Below are 22,373 nucleotides of genomic sequence, written 5' to 3'. Positions count from 1 at the left end.
CTATACAGTATATGTGATACACTATACAGTATATGTGATACAGTATATGTGATACAGTATACAGTATATGTGGTACAGTATATGTGATACACTATACAGTATATGTGATACAGTATACAGTATATGTGATACAGTATATGTGATACAGTATACAGTATATGTGATACACTATACAGTATATGTGATACACTATACAGTATATGTGATACAGTATACAGTATATGTGATACAGTATATGTGATACACTATACAGTATATGTGATACACTATACAGTATATGTGATACAGTATATGTGATACAGTATACAGTATATGTGATACAGTATATGTGATACACTATACAGTATATGTGATACACTATACAGTATATGTGGTACAGTATATGTGATACAGTATACAGTATATGTGATACACTATACAGTATATGTGATACAGTATACAGTATATGTGATACAGTATATGTGATACACTATACAGTATATGTGATACAGTATACAGTATATGTGATACAGTATATGTGATACAGTATACAGTATATGTGATACACTATACAGTATATGTGATACACTATACAGTATATGTGATACAGTATACAGTATATGTGATACAGTATATGTGATACACTATACAGTATATGTGATACACTATACAGTATATGTGATACAGTATATGTGATACAGTATACAGTATATGTGGTACAGTATATGTGGTACAGTATATGTGATACAGTATACAGTATATGTGATACAGTATATGTGATACACTATACAGTATATGTGATACACTATACAGTATATGTGATACAGTATAAAGCAGAACAGAGTAGAGTAGTGCAGAGTAGAGTACAGTACAGTAGAGTAGATTACAGTAGAGTAGAGTACAGGAGAGTACAGTAGAGCAGAGTACAGTAAAGTACAGTAGAGCAGAGTAGAGTAGAGTAAATTACAGTAGAGACGAGTAGAGTAGATAACAGTAGAGCAGAGTAGAGTAGATTACAGTAGAGCAGAGTAGAGTAGAGTAGATTATAGTAGAGCAAAGTAGATTACAGTAGAGAAGAGTAGATTCCAGTAGAGCAGAGTAGAGTAGATTACAGTAGAGCTGAGTAGATTCCAATAGAGTAAATTATAGTAGAGTAGAGTACAGTAGAGCAGAGTACAGTAGAGCAGAGTAGAGCAGAGTAGATTCCAGTAGAGCAGAGTAGAGTACAGTAGAGCAGAGTACAGTAGATTACAGTAGAGCAGAGTAGATTACAGTTGAGCAGAGTAGATTCCAGTAGAGCAGAGTAGAGTAGAGCAGAGTAGATTACAGTAGAGTAGAGTAGTTTACAATAGAGTAGATTACAGTAGAGTAGAGTAGTTTACAATAGAGTAGATTACAGTAGAGTAGATTACAGTAGAGTAGTGTAGATTACGGTAGAGTAGATTACAGTAGACCAGAGTAGATTACAGTAGAGTAGATTACAGTAGAGTAGAGTAGGTTACAGTATAGTAGATTACATTAGAGTAGATTACAGTAGAGTAGAGTAGATTACAGTAGAGTAGAGTAGATTACAGTAGAGTAGATTACAGTAGAGTAGGTTACAGTAGAGTAGATTACAGTAGAGCAGAGTAGATTACATTAGAGTAGATTACAGTAGAGTAGATTACAGTAGAGTAGGTTACAGTAGAGTAGATTACAGTAGAGCAGAGTAGATTACAGTAGAGCAGAGTTGATTACATTAGAGTAGATTACAGTAGAGTAGATTACAGTAGAGCAGAGTTGATTACAGTAGAGTAGGTTACAGTAGAGTAGAGTACCTTGTAGTGGGAGGTCTAGTCCTGACTGCATTCTGTCGTGTAGAGACACGCCCCCTGACAACGCCCCTGATAACTCTTTAGCATGCTTGCGCTCCGACATGATCTTCAAATGAGAGGAGAGGAGGGGAGACGAGAGGAGGGGAGAGGAGAAGAGAGGAGCAGAGAGGAGGGGAGAAGAGAGGAGGAGAGACGGAGTAAATTAGTTAGAATAACCCAAGAGAAAATTTCTCTCTTGAAAGAGTGTCAAGCTGTCTCGCCAAATCACCTGGGGAGTGACACTCCCTCCCCTCTAAGTCTACTCTGCTCTGCACACACAGCTAACCAGGTCAGCCTCTATCTTCTCCCTCTATCTCTCTCTCTCTATCTCTCTCTCTCTCTCCATCTATCTCTCTGTCTCTCTCCTTCCCTCTCTCTCTCCCTCTCTCTCTCCCTCTCTCTCTCCCTGTCTCTCTGTCTCTCTCTCTCCCTCTCTCTCTGTCTCTCTCTCTCCCTCTCTCTCCCTCTCTCTCTGTCTCTCTCTCTGTCTCTCTCTCTCCCTCTGTCTCTCTCTCTGTCTCTCCCTCTCTGTCTCTCTCTGTCTCTCTCTGTCTCTCCCTCTCCTCTCTCCCTCTCTCTCTCTCTCTCTCTCCCTCTCCTCTCTCTCCCCCCTCTCTCTCTCTCCTCTCTCTCTCTCCCTCTCTCTCTCCCTCCCTCTCTCTCTCTCTCCTCTCTCTCTCCCTCTCTCTCTCTCCCCCTCTCTCTCTCTCTCTGTCTAAAATATATTCCTCTCTGCAACACACCAATAAATGATGGATAAACTTAGGTTTTGCCACTCTCCTCTGCATTGCTCTCTCCCTCTTTCTCTCTCATCCCCCCTCTCCATCCCTCTCTCCCTCTCTCATCCCCCTCTCCATCCCTCTCTCTCTCTCCATCCCCCTCTCTCTGACACTAGACAAGGACTAGGACACTAGACAGTGACCAGGACACTAGACAGGGACTAGGACACTAGACAGGACTAGGACACTAGACAGTGACCAGGACACTAGACAGGGACTAGGACACTAGACAGGGACACTAGACAGGGACTAGGACACTAGACAGGGACAGGGACTAGGACACTAGACAGGGACTAGGACACTAGACAGGGACTAGGACACTAGACAGGGACACTAGACAGGGACTAGGACACTAGACAGGGACAGGGACTAGGACACTAGACAGGGACAGGGACTAGGACACTAGACAGGGACTAGGACACTAGACAGGGACCAGGACACTAGACAGGGACCAGGACACTAGACAGGGACTAGGACACTAGACAGGGACTAGGACACTAGACAGGGACAGGGACTAGGACACTAGACAGGGACACTAGACAGGGACAGGGACACTAGACAGGGACAGGGACACTAGACAGGGACTAGGACACTAGACAGGGACAGGGACACTAGACAGGGACAGGGACTAGGACACTAGACAGGGACAGGGACACTAGACAGGGACTAGAACACTAGACAGGGACAGGGACACCTAGACAGGGACTAGGACACTAGACAGGGACTAGGACAGGGACACTAGACAGGGACTAGGACACTAGACAGGGACTAGGACACTAGACAGGGACTAGGACACTAGACAGGGACAGGGACACTAGACAGGGACAGGGACACTAGACAGGGACAGGGACACTAGACAGGGACTGGGACACTAGACAGGGACAGGGACACTAGACAGGGACACTAGACAGGGACTAGGACACTAGACAGGGACACTAGACAGGGACTGGGACACTAGACAGGGACTAGGACACTAGACAGGGACTAGGACACTAGACAGGGACTAGGACACTAGACAGGGACTAGGGCACTAGACAGGGACTAGGACACTAGACAGGGACTAGGACACTAGACAGGGACTAGGACACTAGACAGGGACCAGGACACTAGACAGGGACTAGGACACTAGACAGGGACAGGGACCAGGACACTAGACAGGGTATAGGTTGTAGGCTATAGGTTTTATAGTGTATGGTATAGGGTATAGCGTGTAGGGTATAGGCTATAGGTTGCAGGGTACAGGCTATAGGCTGTAGGCTATAGGTTTTATAGTGTATGGTATAGGGTATAGAGTGTAGGGTATAGCGTGTAGGGTACAGGCTATAGGTTGTAGGGTACAGGCTATAGGCTGTAGGCTATAGGTTTTATAGTGTATGGTATAGGGTATAGAGTGTAGGGTATAGAGTGTAGGGTATAGGCTATAGGTTGTAGGGTACAGGCTATAGGCTATAGGTTGTAGGGTATAGGCTATAGGGTATAGGTTTAGGGGTATAGCTTTTAGGGTATAGGATATAGGTTATAGGTTGTAGGGTAGAGTGTAGGCTATAGGTTGTAGGGTTTAGGGTATATGAGATAGGTTATAGGTTGTAGGGTATAGAGTGTAGGCTATAGGTTGAAGGGTATAGGGTTTAGGGTATAGGATATAGGCTATAGGTTGTAGGGTAGAGTGTAGAGTGTACGCTATTGGTTGTAGGGTATAGGGTTTAGGGTGTAAGGTACAGGGTGTAGGGTATAGGGGCTATAGGTTGTAGGGTATAGGGTTTAGGGTATAGGGTATAGGCTATAGGTTTAGGGTATAGAGTGTAGGCTATAGGTTGAAGGGTTTAGGGTTCAGGGTATAGGTTTAGGGTATAGGTTTAGGGTATAGGGTGTAGGGTATAGGGTGTAGGGTATAGGTTGTAGGGTATAGGCTATAGGTTGTAGGGTATAAAGTGTAGGGTTTAGGTTTAGGGTATAGGTTTAGGCTATAGGTTTAGGGTATAGGGTATAGGATATAGGTTATAGGTTATAGGTTGTAGGGTAGAGTGTAGGCTATAGGTTGTAGGGTATAGGGTTTAGGGTATGGGCTATAGGTTGTAGGGTGTAGGGTACAGGTTATAGGTTGTAGGGTATAGGCTATAGGTTTAGGGTATAGATTGTAGGCTATAGGTTAAAGGGTATAGGGTTTAGGGTATAGGATATAGGTTATAGGTTGTAAGGTATAGAGTGTAGGCTATAGGTTGTAGGGTATAGAGTGTAGGGTATAGGTTTAGGGTATAGGGTGTAGGCTATAGGTTGTAGGGTATAGAGTGTAGGGTATAGGTTTAGGGTATACGTGTAGGCTATAGGTTTAAGGGTTTAGGGTATATGATATAGGTTATAGGTTGTAGGGTATAGAGTGTAGGATATAGGTTGTAGGGTACAGAGTGTAGGGTATAGAGTGTAGGGTATAGGGTGTAGGCTATAGGTTTAAGGGTTTAGGGTATAGGATATAGGTTGTAGGGTATAGAGTGTAGGCTATAGGTTGTAGGGTACAGAGTGTAGGGTATAGAGTGTAGGCTATAGGTTGTAGGGTATAGAGTGTAGGCTATAGGTTGTAGGGTATAAAGTGTAGGTTATAGGTTGTAGGGTATAGAGTGTAGGTTATAGGTTGTAGGGTATAGAGTGTAGGTTATAGGTTGTAGGGTATAGAGTGTAGGCTATAGGTTGTAGGGTATAAAGTGTAGGCTATAGGTTGTAGGGTATAGAGTGTAGGTTATAGGTTGTAGGGTATAGAGTGTAGGCTATAGGTTGTAGGGTATAGAGTGTAGGCTATAGGTTGTAGGGTATAAAGTGTAGGTTATAGGTTGTAGGGTATAGAGTGTAGGCTATAGGTTGTAGGGTATAGAGTGTAGGCTATAGGTTGTAGGGTATAGAGTGTAGGTTATAGGTTGTAGGGTATAGAGTGTAGACTATAGGTTGTAGGGTATAGAGTGTAGGCTATAGGTTGTAGGGTATAAAGTGTAGGTTATAGGTTGTAGGGTATAGAGTGTAGGCTATAGGTTGTAGGGTATAAAGTGTAGGCTATAGGTTGTAGGGTATAGAGTGTAGGCTATAGGTTGTAGGGTATAGAGTGTAGGTTATAGGTTATAGGTTGTAGGGTATAGAGTGTAGGCTATAGGTTGTAGGGTATAGAGTGTAGGCTATAGGTTGTAGGGTATAGAGTGTAGGGTATAGGTTTAGGGTATAGGGTGTAGGCTATAGGTTGAAGGGTTTAGGGTATAGGATATAGGTTGTAGGGTATAGGATATAGGTTATAGGGTGTAGGGTGTAGGATATAGGGTGTAGGGTGTAGGCTATAGGTTGTAGGGTATAGGGTGTCGGCTATAGGTTGTAGGCTATAGGTTGTAGGGTACAGGGTGTAGGGTAGAGTGAGTATGGTAAAGGGAGTAGGGTTCAGGGTAAATTATATATGGTGTAGGGTGTAGGGTAAATTATATATGGTATAGGGTGTCGGGTCAATTATATATGGTATAGGGTATAGGGTACAGGGTAAATTATATATGGTATAGGGTACAGGGTACAGGGTAAATTATATATGGTATAGGGTGTAGGGTACAGGGTAAATTATATATGGTATAGGGTAAATTATATATGGTATAGGTGTAGGGTACAGGGTAAATTATATATGGTATAGGGTACAGGGTAAATTATATATGGTATAGGGTATAGGGTACAGGGTAAATTATATATGGTATAGGGTGTAGGGTACATGGTGTAGAGTATAGGGTACAAGGAGTAGGGTATAGGGTACAGGGTATGGGGTGTAGGGTACAGGATACAGAGTATAGGGTACAGGGTATAGGTCACAGGGAGTAGGGTATAGGGCACAGGGTACTGTAGGGTACTGTGTATAGGGTATATGGTTTATGGTATAGGGTATAGGGTACAGGGTGTAGGGTATAGGGTACAGGGTGTAGGGTACAGGGTATAGGGTCAAGGGTATAAGGTGTAGGGTACAGTGTGTAGGGTACAGGGTGTAGGGTATAGGGTACAGGGAGTAGGGTATAGGGAGTAGGGAGTAGGGTATAGGGTGTAGAGTATAGGGTATATGGTACAGGGAGTAGGGTTCCCTACTGGCCTGGTTTAGATCTTATCTTTCGGAAAGATATCAGTTTGTCTCTGAATGGTTTGTCTGTCCTCTGACAAATCAACTGTAAATGTCGGTGTTCCTCAAGGTTCCGTTTTAGGACCACTATTGTTTTCACTATATATTTTACCTCTTGGGGATGTTATTCGAAAACATAATGTTAACTTTCACTGCTATGCGGATAACACACAGCTGTACATTTCAATGAAACATGGTGAAGCCCCAAAATTGCCCTCGCTAGAAGCATGTGTTTCAGACATAAGGAAGTGGATGGCTGCAAACGTTCTACTTTTAAACTCGGACAAAACAGAGATGCTTGTTCTAGGTCCCAAGAAACAAAGAGATCTTCTGTTGAATCTGACAATTAATCTTAATGGTTGTACAGTCGTCTCAAATAAAACTGTGAAGGACCTCGGCGTTACTCTGGACCCCGATCTCTCTTTTGAAGAACATATCAAGACCATTTCAAGGACAGTTTTTTTCCATCTACGTAACATTGCAAAAATCAGAAACTTTCTGTCCAAAAATGATGCAGAAAAATTAATCCATGCTTTTGTCACTTCTAGGTTAGACTACTGCAATGCTCTACTTTCCGGCTACCCGGATAAAGCACTAAATAAACTTCAGTTAGTGCTAAATACGGCTGCTGGAATCCTGACGAGAACCAAAAAATTTGATCATATAACTCCAGTGCTAGCCTCTCTACACTGGCTTCTTGTCAAAGCAAGGGCTGATTTCAAGGTTTTACTGCTAACCTACAAAGCATTACATGGGCTTGCTCCTACCTACCTGATTTGGTCCTGCCGTACATACCTACACGTACGCTACGGTCACAAGACGCAGGCCTCCTAATTGTCCCTAGAATTTCTAAGCAAACAGCTGGAGACCGGGCTTTCTCCAATAGAGCTCCATTTTTATGGAACGGTCTGCCTACCCATGTCAGAGACGCAAACTCGGTCTCAACCTTTAAGTCTTTACTGAAGACTCATCTCTTCAGTGGGTCATATGATTGAGTGTAGTCAGGCCCAGGAGTGGGAAGGTGAACGGAAAGGCTCTGGAGTAACGAACCGCCCTTGCTGTCTCTGCCTGGCCAGTTCCCCTCTTTCCACTGGGATTCTCTGCCTCTAACCCTATTACAGGGGCTGAGTCACTGGCTTACTGGGGCTCTCTCATGCCGTCCTTGGAAGGGGTGCGTCACCTGAGTGGGTTGATTCACTGATGTGGTCATCCTGTCTGGGTTGGGGTCCCCCTTGGGTTGTGCCATGGCAGAGATCTTTGTGGGCTATACTCAGCCTTGTCTCAGGATGGTAAGTTGGTGGTTGAAGATATCCCTCTAGTGGTGTGGGGGCTGTGCTTTGGTGGGGTTATATCCTTCCTGTTTGGCCCTGTCCGGGGGTGTCCTCGGATGGGGCCACAGTGTCTCCTGACCCCTCCTGTCTCAGCCTACCAGTATTTATGCTGCAGTAGTGTATGTGTCGGGGGGCTAGGGTCAGTTTGTTATATCTGGAGTACTTCTCCTGTCCTATTCGGTGTCCTGTGTGAATCTAAGTGTGCGTTCTCTAATTCTCTCAGTCTCTCTCTCTTTCTCTCTCTCGGAGGACCTGAGCCCTAGGACCATGCCCCAGGACTACCTGACATGATGACTCCTTGCTGTCCCCAGTCCACCTGGCCGTGCTGCTGCTCCAGTTTCAACTGTTCTGCCTTGTTATTATTCGACCATGCTGGTCATTTATGAACATTTGAACATCTTGGCCATGTTCTGTTATAATCTCCACCCGGCACAGCCAGAAGAGGACTGGCCACCCCTCATAGCCTGGTTCCTCTCTAGGTTTATATTCTCCACCCCTCAGAGCCTGGTTCCTCTCTAGGTTTATAATCTCCACCCGGCACAGCCAGAAGAGGACTGGCCACCCCTCATAGCCTGGTTCCTCTCTAGGTTTCTTCCTAGGTTTTGGCCTTTCTAGGGAGTTTTTCCTAGCCACCGTGCTTCTACACCTGCATTGCTTGCTGTTTGGGGTTTTAGGCTGGGTTTCTGTACAGCACTTTGAGATATCAGCTGATGTACGAAGGGCTAAATAAATTTGATTCGGGGTGTATAGTATAGGGTACAGGGTATAGGGTATAGGTTGTAGGTTACTCACCCTAGAGCAGATGAGGTGGAGGCAGGGCTTTATAGGGTATAGGTTGTAGGGTACAGGGAGTAGGGTGTAGGTTACTCACCCTAGAGCAGATGAGGTGGAGGCTGGTAGCGATGGCTTTAGAGTATAGGGTACAGGGAGTAGGGTGGAGGTTACTCACCCTAGAGCAGATGAGGTGGAGGCTGGTAGCGATGGCTTTAGGGTACAGGGTATAGGGAGTAGGGTGTAGGTTACTCACCCTAGAGCAGATGAGGTGGAGGCTGGTAGCGATGGCTTTAGGGTACAGGGTATAGGGTACAGGGAGTAGGGTGGAGGTTACTCACCCTAGAGCAGATGAGGTGGAGGCTGGTAGCGATGGCTTTAGGGTACAGGGTATAGGGTACAGGGAGTAGGGTGGAGGTTACTCACCCTAGAGCAGATGAGGTGGAGGCTGGTAGCGAGGGTGGAGGTTACTCACCCTAGAGCAGATGAGGTGGGTACAGGGTATAGGGTACAGGGAGTAGGGTGGAGGTTACTCACCCTAGAGCAGATGAGGTGGAGGCTGGTAGCGATGGCTTTAGCTGGAGTGTCACAACTAGAGAGATGAGGTGGATGACACTTCAGAATCCTGGTGTCCTTATCCCTGGAGGCTACGTACGCAAAGTCCCTGGGGAGGGAGAGGAGAGGGTTAACAGAGAAGGAGGTGGAGGGAGGAGGAGAGGAGAGGAGAGGGAGGAGGAGGTTACTCACCCTAGGGAGAGGGTTAACAGAGGAGGGGAGAGGGTTAACAGAGGAGGGAGGGAGGAGGATGGAGGGGGAGGAGGAGAGGAGAGGGTTAACAGAGGAGGATGGAGGGTTAACAGAGGAGGAGAGGGTTAACAGAGTCCCTGGGGAGGAGAGGGAGGGTTAACAGAGAAGGAGAGGGTTAACAGAGGAGGAGAGGGTTAACAGAGGAGGAGAGGGTTAACAGAGGAGGAGAGGGTTAACAGAGGAGGAGAGGGAGAGGAGAGGAGAAGGTTAACAGAGGAGGAGAAGAGAGGGTTAACAGTGGAGAGGAGAGGAGGAGGGTTAATATAGGAGGGAGAACAAGAACATGTTTACCTCTCTCTGAGTCCAGGGAAGTTAACGGAGGAGAGGGGAGGGAGATAGTTAAAGAGAGGAGAGGGAGAGGAGGAGAGGAGAGGGAGACAGGGAGGAGGGAGAGGGGAGGAGAGGAGGAGAGGAGGAGAGGAGACAGGGACAGGAGGAGGAGAGGAGGGTTAACAGAGGAGGAGAGGGTGGAGGAAAGGGTTAACAGAGGAGGAGAGGGAGAGGGGAGATAGTTAGGAAGGAGAGGTGGAGGGAGGAGAGGGTTAACAGAGGAGAGGAGGAGGACAGGGAGAGGGTTAACAGAGGAGGAGAGGGTTAACAGAGGAGGAGAGGGACAGAGGAGGAGAGGGTTAACAGAGGAGGAGAGGAGGGTTAAGGGTTAACAGAGGAGGAGAGAGAGGGGTGGAGGAAAGGAGTAGAGGAGGAGAGGGAGAGGAGGAGAGGAGAGGGTTAACAGAGGAGAGGAGGAGGAGGAGGAGAGAGGAATAACAGAGGAGGAGGCTAGGATACAGGGTAGGGTTAACAGAGGAGTACAGAGTCAATGTGGAGGTTATATATATAGGGTATTACGAGTACAGAGTCAATGTGGAGGTTATATACAGGATAGTTATTACGGTACAGAGTCAATGTGGAGGCTATATACAGGGTGTTATGGTACAGAGTCAATGTGGAGGCAATATACAGGGTATTACGGTACAGAGTCAATGTGGAGGCTATATACAGGGGTACCAGTACAGAGTCAATGTGGAGACTATATACAGGGTATTACGGTACAGAGTCAATGTGGAGGCTATATACAGGGGGTACCGGTACAGTGTCAATGTGGAGGCTATATTTGCAGGGGGTACTGGTAAAGAGTCAATGTGGAGGCTATATACAGGGTATTACGGTACAGAGTCAATGTGGAGACTATATACAGGGTGTTACGGTACAGAGTCAATGTGGAGACTATATACAGGGTGTTACGGTACAGAGTCAATGTGGAGACTATATACAGGGTGTTACGGTACAGAGTCAATGTGGAGACTATATACAGGGTGTTACGGTACAGAGTCAATGTGGAGACTATATACAGGGTGTTACGGTACAGAGTCAATGTGGAGACTATATACAGGGTGTTACGGTACAGAGTCAATGTGGAGACTATATACAGGGTGTTACGGTACAGAGTCAATGTGGAGACTATATACAGGGTGTTACGGTACAGAGTCAATGTGGAGACTATATACAGGGTGTTACGGTACAGAGTCAATGTGGAGACTATATACAGGGTGTTACGGTACAGAGTCAATGTGGAGACTATATACAGGGTATTACGGTACAGAGTCAATGTGGAGGGGGTCAATGCAAATAGTCTGGGTAGCCATTAGTTCAGGAGTCTTATGGGAAGCTTCTTGGACCTAGACTTGGCCCTCCGGTACTAGAGGCTTGCCGTGCAGTAGCAGAGAGAACAGGGTGGCTGGAGTCTTTGGCAATTTCTTAGGACCTTCCTCTGACACCGCCTGGTATAGAGGTCCTGTATGACAGGAAGCTTGGCCCCAGTGATGTACTGGGCCGTACACAGTACCCTCTGTAGGGCCTTCCTCTGACACCGCCTGGTATAGAGGTCCTGTATGACAGGAAGCTTGGCCCCAGTGATGTACTGGGCCGTACACAGTACCCTCTGTAGGGCCTTCCTCTGACATCGCCTGGTATAGAGGTCCTGTATGACAGGAAGCTTGGCCCCAGTGATGTACTGGGCCGTACACAGTACCCTCTGTAGGGCCTTCCTCTGACACCGCCTGGTATAGAGGTCCTGGATGACAGGAAGCTTGGCCCCAGTGATGTACTGGGCCGTACACAGTACCCTCTGTAGGGCCTTCCTCTGACACCGCCTGGTATAGAGGTCCTGGATGGCAGGAAGCTTGGCCCCAGTGATGTACTGGGCCGTACTCACTACCCTCTGTTGCGCCTTGCGGTCAGATGCAGAGCAGGTGGTGATGCTCTCGATGGTGCAGCTGTAAAACCTTTTGAGGATCTGAGGACCCATGCCAAATCTTTTCAGACTCCTGAGGGGAATAGGTGTTGTTGTGCCCTCTTCACAACTGTAATGGTGTGCTTGGACCATGATAGTTTGTTAGTGATGTGGACACCAAGGAACTTGAAACTCTCAACTCGCTCCACTACAACCCCGTCAATGCCTGTTCGTCCCTCCTTTTCCTTTAGTCCACGATCATCTCCTGTATCGCTCACGTTGAGTTGAGAGGTTGTTGTCCTGGTAACACACTGCCAGGTCTCTGACCTCCTCCCTGTAGGCTGTCTCATCGTTGTGTGTGTGTGTGTGTGTGTGTGTGTGTGTGTGTGTGTGTGTGTGTGTGTGTGTGTGTGTGTGTGTGTGTGTGTGTGTGTTCGTCATGGTGACTCACCTGACATTGTCACGTCCGACCCCCCAGACACGAATGCTTGCTATTGGCTGAGAATGAAGCACGTTGCCAAGACAACGGTCCGTAGGATCAACCAGGTTCAACATGTTGTTCACCAGAACCAGATACATGTCCTGACCCTGCACACACACACACACACACACACACACACACACACACAGACACACCCAGACACACACACACGAATCCTTGGTATTGGTCTGAATGGCCGTAGATTAAAGTACCAGTCAAAGTTTGGACACACCTCATTCAAGGGTTTTTCTATATTTTTTACTATATTGCAGAATAATTGTGAAGACATCAACACTCTGAAATAGCACATCTCTCCATCTCTTATCCTCTCTTATCTCCTCCTTTCTTCCTTCCATCCTTATCTCCTCCTCTTTCTTCCTTCCATCCTTATCTCCTCTTTCTTCCTTCCATCCTTATCTCCTCCTCTTTCTTCCTTCCATCCTTATCTCCTCCTCTTTCTTCCTTATCTCCTCCTCTTTCTTCCTTCCATCCTTATCTCCTCTTCTTTCTTCCTTCCATCCTTATCTCCTCCTCTTTCTTCCTTCCATCCTTATCTCCTCCTCTTTCGTTGAGGGTTCCTTCCATCCTTATCTCCTCCTCTTTCTTCCTTCCATCCTTATCTCCTCCTCTTTCTTCCTTCCATCCTTATCTCCTCCTCTTTCTTCCTTCCATCCTTATCTCCTCCTCTTTCTTCCTTCCATCCTTATCTCCTCTTTCTTCCTTCCATCCTTATCTCCTCCTCTTTCTTCCTTATCTCCTCCTCTGTCTTCCTTCCATCCTTATCTCCTCCTCTTTCTTCCTTCCATCCTTATCTCCTCTTCTTTCTTCCTTCCATCCTTATCTCCTCCTCTTTCTTCCTTCCATCCTTATCTCCTCCTCTTTCTTCCTTCCATCCTTATCTCCTCTTTCTTCCTTCCATCCTTATCTCCTCTTTCTTCCCTCCATCCTTATCTCCTGCTCTCTCTCTCTCTCTCACCTCTCCCCAGATGCCGACCGAGTCTCTGATGTTGCTCTTGCAGTAGGATAGCTGTCGGATACAGTTGTTAACGGCAACGCTACTCTTCCCTGGCGACAGGTCCTCTTCTGCCATCTCTACCCAACCCAGAGACTGCACCGCAAAACACTACACCCAGACACACACACACACACACAGACAGACGCAGGTTACACATACACATACACACACAGACAGACGCAGGTTACACATACACATACACACACACAATTATTAGATTGTATGGTAAGGTGGAAGGATGGAGGGATGAGGGATGGAGGGATGAGGGATGGAGGGATGGAAGGATGCACCCAGCGGGATGGAGGGATGAGGGATGGAAGGATGGAGGGATGAGGGATGGAGGGATGAGGGATGGAGGGATGGAAGGATGGCGGGATGGAGGGATGAGGGATGGAAGGATGAGGGATGAGGGATGGAGGGATGAGGGATGGAGGGATGGAAGGATGGCGGGATGGAGGGATGAGGGATGGAAGGATGGCGGGATGGAGGGATGAAGGATGGAAGGATGAGGGATGGAAGGATGGAGGGATGGATGGTTCTAATGGAAGAGGTAGACAGACTGAACTCTACATAACCTTTGACTGAACACAGAGAGAGAGGAGGGGGAGAAGGAGAGGGAGAAGGAGAGGGGAGAGGGGGAGAAGGAGGGGGAGGGGAGAAGGAGGGGGAGAAGGAGAGGGAGAGGGGGGAGAAGGAGGGGGAGAAGGAGGAGGGGAGAGGGGGAGAAGGAGGGGGGGGGAGAGGGAGGGAAAGCTCATTTTCAGCAGTCTATTCATCAACTATTAATTTGACCTCAACACAGACTGACAAGAAAGAGAGAAACAGACAGAGAGAGAAGAGAAGAGAGAGAGAGAGAGAGAGAGAGAGAGAGAGAGAGAGAGACAGAGAGACAGAGAGAGAGAAAGAGAAACAGACAGAAGAAGAGAGAAAGAGAGAGAAGAGAGAGAGAGAGAGAGAGAGAGAGAGAGAGAGAGAGAGAGAGAGAAATCAAATAGAGAATTCTGCAAAAATATCCTCCGTGTATAACGTAAAATACCAAATAATGCAGAGCAGAATTTGGCCGATACCCACTAATTATCAAAATCCAGAAATGAGCCGTTAAATTCTAAATTCTACAACCAACTAAAAGGAAGCGATTTCCAAACCTTCCACACATTGTTACAACACTGTACATAGACAGTACTATATTTAAAATGTCTGTTTTCTAGTGAAACTTCTGTGAGTGTCATGTTTACTGTTAATTTGTTAAAAAAGAGAAGGAGACCTATAGATCATAGCAGCAGTGAAGTTCTCAGTCTGTCCACAGAGGGGCAGTGTTGTACAGCTCTCAGACATCCCACACTGACAACCCTCTCTCTCGCTCTCTCTCCACACACAGCATCACAACAACAGGGACTCACCTTGGCCTCAGGGTCACTGTTAGACTCCTCCTCTTTCAGTGGGAGAGGGATCCTGGGGGGGGATGGGGGGGGAATGGGGGAGGGATGGGAGACAGAAGAATAAGAACCTGTGACTGTGTGGCTCGCAGTATCCTCCTGCCTTTGGGTACGCAACCATATCACCTTTTATAGAGGGAGGGAGGGAGGGAGGGAGGGAGGGAGGGAGGGAGGGAGGGAGGGAGGGAGGGAGGGAGGGAGGGAGGGAGGTAGGTAGGTAGGTAGGTAGGTGAGTAGGTGGGTAGGTGGGTAGGTGGGTAGGTGGGTGGGTGGGTGGTCTGTCTGTCTGTCTGTCTGTCTGTCTGTCTGTCTGTCTGTCTGTCTGTGTGTGTGTGTGTGTGTGTGTCTGTGTGTGTGTTACCGTAGCGATGCATATCTGAGCGTAGCTCCCTCAAACTCCTTCAAGCTGGGGTCAGGGTTCACCGTGGCCGCCTGCAGGTCCTGGTGCACAGATATGACATCATGCTCACTCATTACATCATCAGACAGAGACAGCCAGCCAGCCAATTAGCCAGACAGACAGATAGACAGATAGAACCCTGAACCCAGACAGATAGAACCCTGAACCCAGACAGATAGAACCCTGAACCCAGACAGATAGAACCCTGAACCCAGACAGATAGAACCCTGAACCCAGACAGATAGAACCCAGACAGATAGAACCCTGAACCCAGACAGATAGAACCCTGAACCCAGACAGATAGAACCCTGAACCCAGACAGATAGAACCCTGAACCCAGACAGATAGAACCCTGACAGATAGAACCCTGACAGATAGAACCCTGAACCCAGACAGATAGAACCCTGAACCCAGACAGATAGAACCTGACAGATAGAACCTGACAGATAGAACCCTGACAGATAGAACCCTGAACCCAGACAGATAGAACCCTGACAGATAGAACCCTGACAGATAGAACCCTGAACCCAGACAGATAGAACCCTGACAGATAGAACCCTGACAGATAGAACCCTGACAGATAGAACCCTGAACCCAGACAGATAGAACCCTGACAGATAGAACCCTGACAGATATAACCCTGAACTCAGACAGATAGAACCCTGAACTCAGACAGATAGAACTCAGACAGATAGAACCTGAACCCAGACAGATAGAACCCTGAACCCAGACAGATAGAACCCTGAACCCAGACAGATAGAACTCAGACAGATAGAACCCAGACAGATAGAACCCAGACAGATAGAACCCTGAACCCAGACAGAGTCTAGAGGAGAGATACTTACCTTCCAAACCTTACTATCAATCTTTCCCCCACTCACAGCTCCAACATCCCCACAGCTGCTTCTACACACACACACACACACACACACACACACACACACACACACACACACACACACACACACACACACACACACACAACAGAGTGGTGGGGGGGGGATGGGAAAAGAGACAGGACACCAACAGAGTGTTTAGTAGTGGGGGGTTATTGGGACAAGGTCTACTGGTTCTGGGAGTAGTGGGGGAGACAGGACAAGTCTGTTAGGTCTACCTGGTTCTGGGTTTAGTAGTGGGGTTATTGGTCACACCTAGACAAGGTCTACTGGTTCTGGGTTTAGTAGTGGGGGTTATTGGTCACACCTAGACAAGGTCTACTGGTTCTGGGTTTAGTAGTGGGGGGTTATTGGTCACACCTAGACAAGGTCTACTGGTTCTGGGTTTAGTAGTGGGGGTTATTGGTCACACCTAGACGAGGTCTACTGGTTCTGGGTTTAGTAGTGGGGGGTTATTGGTCACACCTAGACAAGGTCTACTGGTTCTGGGTTTAGTAGTGGGGGTTATTGGTCACACCTAGACAAGGTCTACTGGTTCTGGGTTTAGTAGTGGGGGTTATTGGTCACACCTAGACGAGGTCTACTGGTTCTGGGTTTAGTAGTGGGGGTTATTGGTCACACTACTGGTTCTGGGTTTAGTAGTGGGGGGTTATTGGTCACACCGAGGTCTACTGGTTCTGGGTTTAGTAGTGGGGGGGTTATTGGTCACACCTAGACAAGGTCTACTGGTTCTGGGTTTAGTAGTGGGGGTTATTGGTCACACCTAGACGAGGTCTACTGGTTCTGGGTTTAGTAGTGGGGGTTATTGGTCACACCTAGACGAGGTCTACTGGTTCTGGGTTTAGTAGTGGGGGGGTTATTGGTCACACCTAGACGAGGTCTACTGGTTCTGGGTTTAGTAGTGGGGGGTTATTGGTCACACCTAGACAAGGTCTACTGGTTCTGGGTTTAGTAGTGGGGGGGTTATTGGTCACACCTAGATGAGGTCTACTGGTTCTGGGTTTAGTAGTGGGGGGTTATTGGTCACACCTAGACAAGGTCTACTGGTTCTGGGTTTAGTAGTGGGGGGGTTATTGGTCACACCTAGACGAGGTCTACTGGTTCTGGGTTTAGTAGTGGGGGGGGGTTATTGGTCACACCTAGACAAGGTCTACTGGTTCTGGGTTTAGTAGTGGGGGGGTTATTGGTCACACCTAGACGAGGTCTACTGGTTCTGGGTTTAGTAGTGGGGGTTATTGGTCACACCTAGACAAGGTCTACTGGTTCTGGGTTTAGTAGTGGGGGGTTATTGGTCACACCTAGACAAGGTCTACTGGTTCTGGGTTTAGTAGTGGGGGGGGGGTTATTGGTCACACCTAGACGAGGTCTACTGGTTCTGGGTTTAGTAGTGGGGGGGTTATTGGTCACACCTAGACAAGGTCTACTGGTTCTGGGTTTAGTAGTGGGGGGGGTTATTGGTCACGCCTAGACAAGGTCTACTGGTTCTGGGTTTAGTAGTGGGGGTTATTGGTCACACCTAGACAAGGTCTACTGGTTCTGGGTTTAGTAGTGGGGGTTATTGGTCACACCTAGACAAGGTCTACTGGTTCTGGGTTTAGTAGTGGTTATTGGTCACATCTAGGGGGGGGGGGGGGTTATTGGTCACATCTAGACAAGGTCTACTGGTTCTGGGTTTAGTAGTGGGGGGGGGGTTATTGGTCACATCTAGACAAGGTCTACTGGTTCTGGGTTTAGTAGTGGGGGTTATTGGTCACACCTAGACAAGGTCTACTGGTTCTGGGTTTAGTAGTGGGGGGTTATTGGTCACATCTAGACAAGGTCTACTGGTTCTGGGTTTAGTAGTGGGGGGGGGGGGTTATTGGTCACACCAAGACAAGGTCTACTGGTTCTGGGTTTAGTAGTGGGGGGGGTTATTGGTCACACCTAGACAAGGTCTACTGGTTCTGGGTTTTAGTTATTGGTAGACAAGGTCTACTGGTTCTGGGTTAGTAGTGGGGGTTATTGGTCACATCTAGACAAGGTCTACTGGTTCTGGGTTTAGTAGTGGGGGGGTTATTGGTCACACCTAGACAAGGTCTACTGGTTCTGGGTTTAGTAGTGGGGGTTATTGGTCACACCTAGACAAGGTCTACTGGTTCTGGGTTTAGTAGTGGGGGGGTTATTGGTCACACCTAGACAAGGTCTACTGGTTCTGGGTTTAGTAGTGGGGGTTATTGGTCACACCTAGACAAGGTCTACTGGTTCTGGGTTTAGTAGTGGGGGGTTATTGGTCACACCTAGACAAGGTCTACTGGTTCTGGGTTTAGTAGTGGGGGGTTATTGGTCACATCTAGACAAGGTCTACTGGTTCTGGGTTTAGTAGTGGGGGGTTATTGGTCACACCTAGACAAGGTCTACTGGTTCTGGGTTTAGTAGTGGGGGGGTGGGGTACCTTGGTCACTGGTTCTAGACAAGGTCTACTGGTTCTGGGTTTAGTAGTGGGGGGGTTATTGGTCACACCTAGACAAGGTCTACTGGTTCTGGGTTTAGTAGTGGGGGGTTATTGGTCACACCTAGACAAGGTCTACTGGTTCTGGGTTTAGTAGTGGTAGTGGGGGGTTATTGGTCACACCTAGACAAGGTCTACTGGTTCTGGGTTTAGTAGTGGGGGGTTATTGGTCACACCTAGACAAGGTCTACTGGTTCTGGGTTTAGTAGTGGGGGGTTATTGGTCACACCTAGACAAGGTCTACTGGTTCTGGGTTTAGTAGTGGGGGGTTATTGGTCACACCTAGACAAGGTCTACTGGTTCTGGGTTTAGTAGTGGGGGGTTATTGGTCACACCTAGACAAGGTCTACTGGTTCTGGGTTTAGTAGTGGGGGGGTTATTGGTCACACCTAGACAAGGTCTACTGGTTCTGGGACAAGGTTACTGGTTCTGGGTTTAGTAGTGGGGGGGTTATTGGTCACACCTAGACAAGGTCTACTGGTTCTGGGTTTAGTAGTGGGGGGGGGGTTATTGGTCACACCTAGACAAGGTCTACTGGTTCTGGGTTTAGTAGTGGGGGGGTTATTGGTCACACCTAGACAAGGTCTACTGGTTCTGGGTTTAGTAGTGGGGGGTTATTGGTCACACTGGGTTTAGTAGTGGGGGGTTATTGGTCACATCTAGGTTCAAGGTCTACTGGTTCTGGGTTTAGTAGTGGGGGTTATTGGTCACACCTAGACAAGGTCTACTGGTTCTGGGTTTAGTAGTGGGGGGTTATTGGTCACACCTAGACAAGGTCTACTGGTTCTGGGTTTAGTAGTGGGGGGGTTATTGGTCACACCTAGACAAGGTCTACTGGTTCTGGGTTTAGTAGTGGGGGGTTATTGGTCACACCTAGACAAGGTCTACTGGTTCTGGGTTTAGTAGTGGGGGTTATTGGTCACACCTAGACAAGGTCTACTGGTTCTGGGTTTAGTAGTGGGGGGGGGGGGTTATTGGTCACACCTAGACAAGGTCTACTGGTTCTGGGTTTAGTAGTGGGGGGTTATTGGTCACACCTAGACAAGGTCTACTGGTTCTGGGTTTAGTAGTGGGGGGTTATTGGTCACACCTAGACAAGGTCTACTGGTTCTGGGTTTAGTAGTGGGGGGTTATTGGTCACACCTAGACAAGGTCTACTGGTTCTGGGTTTAGTAGTGGGGGGGTTATTGGTCACACCTAGACAGTAGGTCTACTGGTTACTGGTTCTGGGTTTAGTAGTGGGGGGGTTCACACCTAGACAAGGTCTACTGGTTCTGGGTTTAGTAGTGGGGGGGGGGTTATTGGTCACACCTAGACAAGGTCTACTGGTTCTGGGTTTAGTAGTAGTAGACAAGGTCTACTGGTTCTGGGTTTAGGGGGGGTTATTGGTCACACCTAGACAAGGTCTACTGGTTCTGGGTTTAGTAGTGGGGGGTTATTGGTCACACCTAGACAAGGTCTACTGGTTCTGGGTTTAGTAGTGGGGGGTTATTGGTCACATCTAGACAAGGTCTACTGGTTCTGGGTTTAGTAGTAGACAAGGTCTACTGGGGGGGGGTTATTGGTCACACCTAGACAAGGTCTACTGGTTCTGGGTTTAGTAGTGGGGGGTTATTGGTCACACCTAGACAAGGTCTACTGGTTCTGGGTTTAGTAGTGGGGGGGGGTTATTGGTCACATCTAGACAAGGTCTACTGGTTCTGGGTTTAGTAGTGGGGGGGTTATTGGTCACACCTAGACAAGGTCTACTGGTTCTGGGTTTAGTAGTGGGGGGTTATTGGTCACAACTAGACAAGGTCTACTGGTTCTGGGTTTAGTAGTGGGGGGTTATTGGTCTGGGTTATTGGTCACACCTAGACAAGGTCTACTGGTTCTGGGTTTAGTAGTGGTTTATTGGGGGGGTTATTGGTCACACCTAGACAAGGTCTACTGGTTCTGGGTTTAGTAGTGGGGGGTTATTGGTCACACCTAGACAAGGTCTACTGGTTCTGGGTTTAGTAGTGGGGGGGTTATTGGTCACACCTAGACAAGGTCTACTGGTTCTGGGTTTAGTAGTGGGGGTTATTGGTCACACCTAGACAAGGTCTACTGGTTCTGGGTTTAGTAGTGGGGGGTTATTGGTCACATCTAGACAAGGTCTACTGGTTCTGGGTTTAGTAGTGGGGGGGTTATTGGTCACACCTAGACAAGGTCTACTGGTTCTGGGTTTAGTAGTGGGGGTTATTGGTCACACCTAGACAAGGTCTACTGGTTCTGGGTTTAGTAGTGGGGGGGTTATTGGTCACACCTAGACAAGGTCTACTGGTTCTGGGTTTAGTAGTGGGGGGTTATTGGTCACACCTAGACAAGGTCTACTGGTTCTGGGTTTAGTAGTGGGGGGGTTATTGGTCACACCTAGACAAGGTCTACTGGTTCTGGGTTTAGTAGTGGGGGGTTATTGGTCACACCTAGACAAGGTCTACTGGTTCTGGGTTTAGTAGTGGGGGGTTATTGGTCACACCTAGACAAGGTCTACTGGTTCTGGGTTTAGTAGTGGGGGTTATTGGTCACACCTAGACAAGGTCTACTGGTTCTGGGTTTAGTAGTGGGGGGTTATTGGTCACACCTAGACAAGGTCTACTGGTTCTGGGTTTAGTAGTGGGGGTTATTGGTCACACCTAGACAAGGTCTACTGGTTCTGGGTTTAGTAGTGGGGGGGTTATTGGTCACACCTAGACAAGGTCTACTGGTTCTGGGTTTAGTAGTGGGGGGTTATTGGTCACACCTAGACAAGGTCTACTGGTTCTGGGTTTAGTAGTGGGGGGTTATTGGTCACACCTAGACAAGGTCTACTGGTTCTGGGTTTAGTAGTGGGGGGGTTATTGGTCACACCTAGACAAGGTCTACTGGTTCTAGGTTTAGTAGTAGTGGGGGGTTATTGGTCACACCTAGACAAGGTCTACTGGTTCTGGGTTTAGTAGTGGGGGGTTATTGGTCACACCTAGACAAGGTCTACTGGTTCTGGGTTTAGTAGTGGGGGGGGTTATTGGTCACACCTAGACAAGGTCTACTGGTTCTGGGTTTAGTAGTGGGGGGTTATTGGTCACACCTAGACAAGGTCTACTGGTTCTGGGTTTAGTAGTGGGGGTTATTGGTCACACCTAGACAAGGTCTACTGGTTCTGGGTTTAGTAGTGGGGGGGTTATTGGTCACACCTAGACAAGGTCTACTGGTTCTGGGTTTAGTAGTGGGGGGTTATTGGTCACACCTAGACAAGACAAGGTCTACTGGTTCTGGGTTTAGTAGTGGGGGGGTTATTGGTCACACCTAGACAAGGTCTACTGGTTCTGGGTTTAGTAGTGGGGGGTTATTGGTCACACCTAGACAAGGTCTACTGGTTCTGGGTTTAGTAGTGGGGGGTTATTGGTCACACCTAGACAAGGTCTACTGGTTCTGGGTTTAGTAGTGGGGGTTATTGGTCACACCTAGACAAGGTCTACTGGTTCTGGGTTTAGTAGTGGGGGGGTTACTGGTTCTGGGTTTACAGTGGGGGGTTATTGGTCACACCTAGACAAGGTCTACTGGTTCTGGGTTTAGTAGTGGGGGGGTTATTGGTCACACCTAGACAAGGTCTACTGGTTCTGGGTTTAGTAGTGGGGGGTTATTGGTCACACCTAGACAAGGTCTACTGGTTCTGGGTTTAGTAGTGGGGGGTTATTGGTCACACCTAGACAAGGTCTACTGGTTCTGGGTTTAGTAGTGGGGGGGGTTATTGGTCACAAGACAAGGTCTACTGGTT

General features: G+C 47.7%; 1 protein-coding gene across 1 annotated transcript in view; it reads right to left on the bottom strand.

Annotated features, from left to right (window-relative positions):
* LOC135536529 (amyloid beta precursor protein binding family B member 2-like) overlaps window positions 1–22,373 on the bottom strand; it is a 60,956-nt gene that overhangs the window by 13,723 nt on the left and 24,860 nt on the right. Inside the window, 8 exon segments of the mRNA XM_064962835.1 lie at window positions 1,797–1,899; window positions 9,377–9,503; window positions 12,331–12,467; window positions 13,337–13,483; window positions 14,776–14,827; window positions 15,173–15,252; window positions 16,057–16,107; window positions 16,109–16,117. Coding sequence (XP_064818907.1) covers window positions 1,797–1,899; window positions 9,377–9,503; window positions 12,331–12,467; window positions 13,337–13,483; window positions 14,776–14,827; window positions 15,173–15,252; window positions 16,057–16,107; window positions 16,109–16,117 — 706 coding nt within the window.

This window comes from Oncorhynchus masou, unplaced genomic scaffold, assembly GCF_036934945.1.
Source record: "Oncorhynchus masou masou isolate Uvic2021 unplaced genomic scaffold, UVic_Omas_1.1 unplaced_scaffold_628, whole genome shotgun sequence".
Classification (NCBI taxonomy): Eukaryota; Metazoa; Chordata; class Actinopteri; order Salmoniformes; family Salmonidae; genus Oncorhynchus; species Oncorhynchus masou.
The sequence above is the reverse complement of the archived record's forward strand: the minus strand, read 5'-3'. Positions and strand labels throughout refer to the sequence as shown.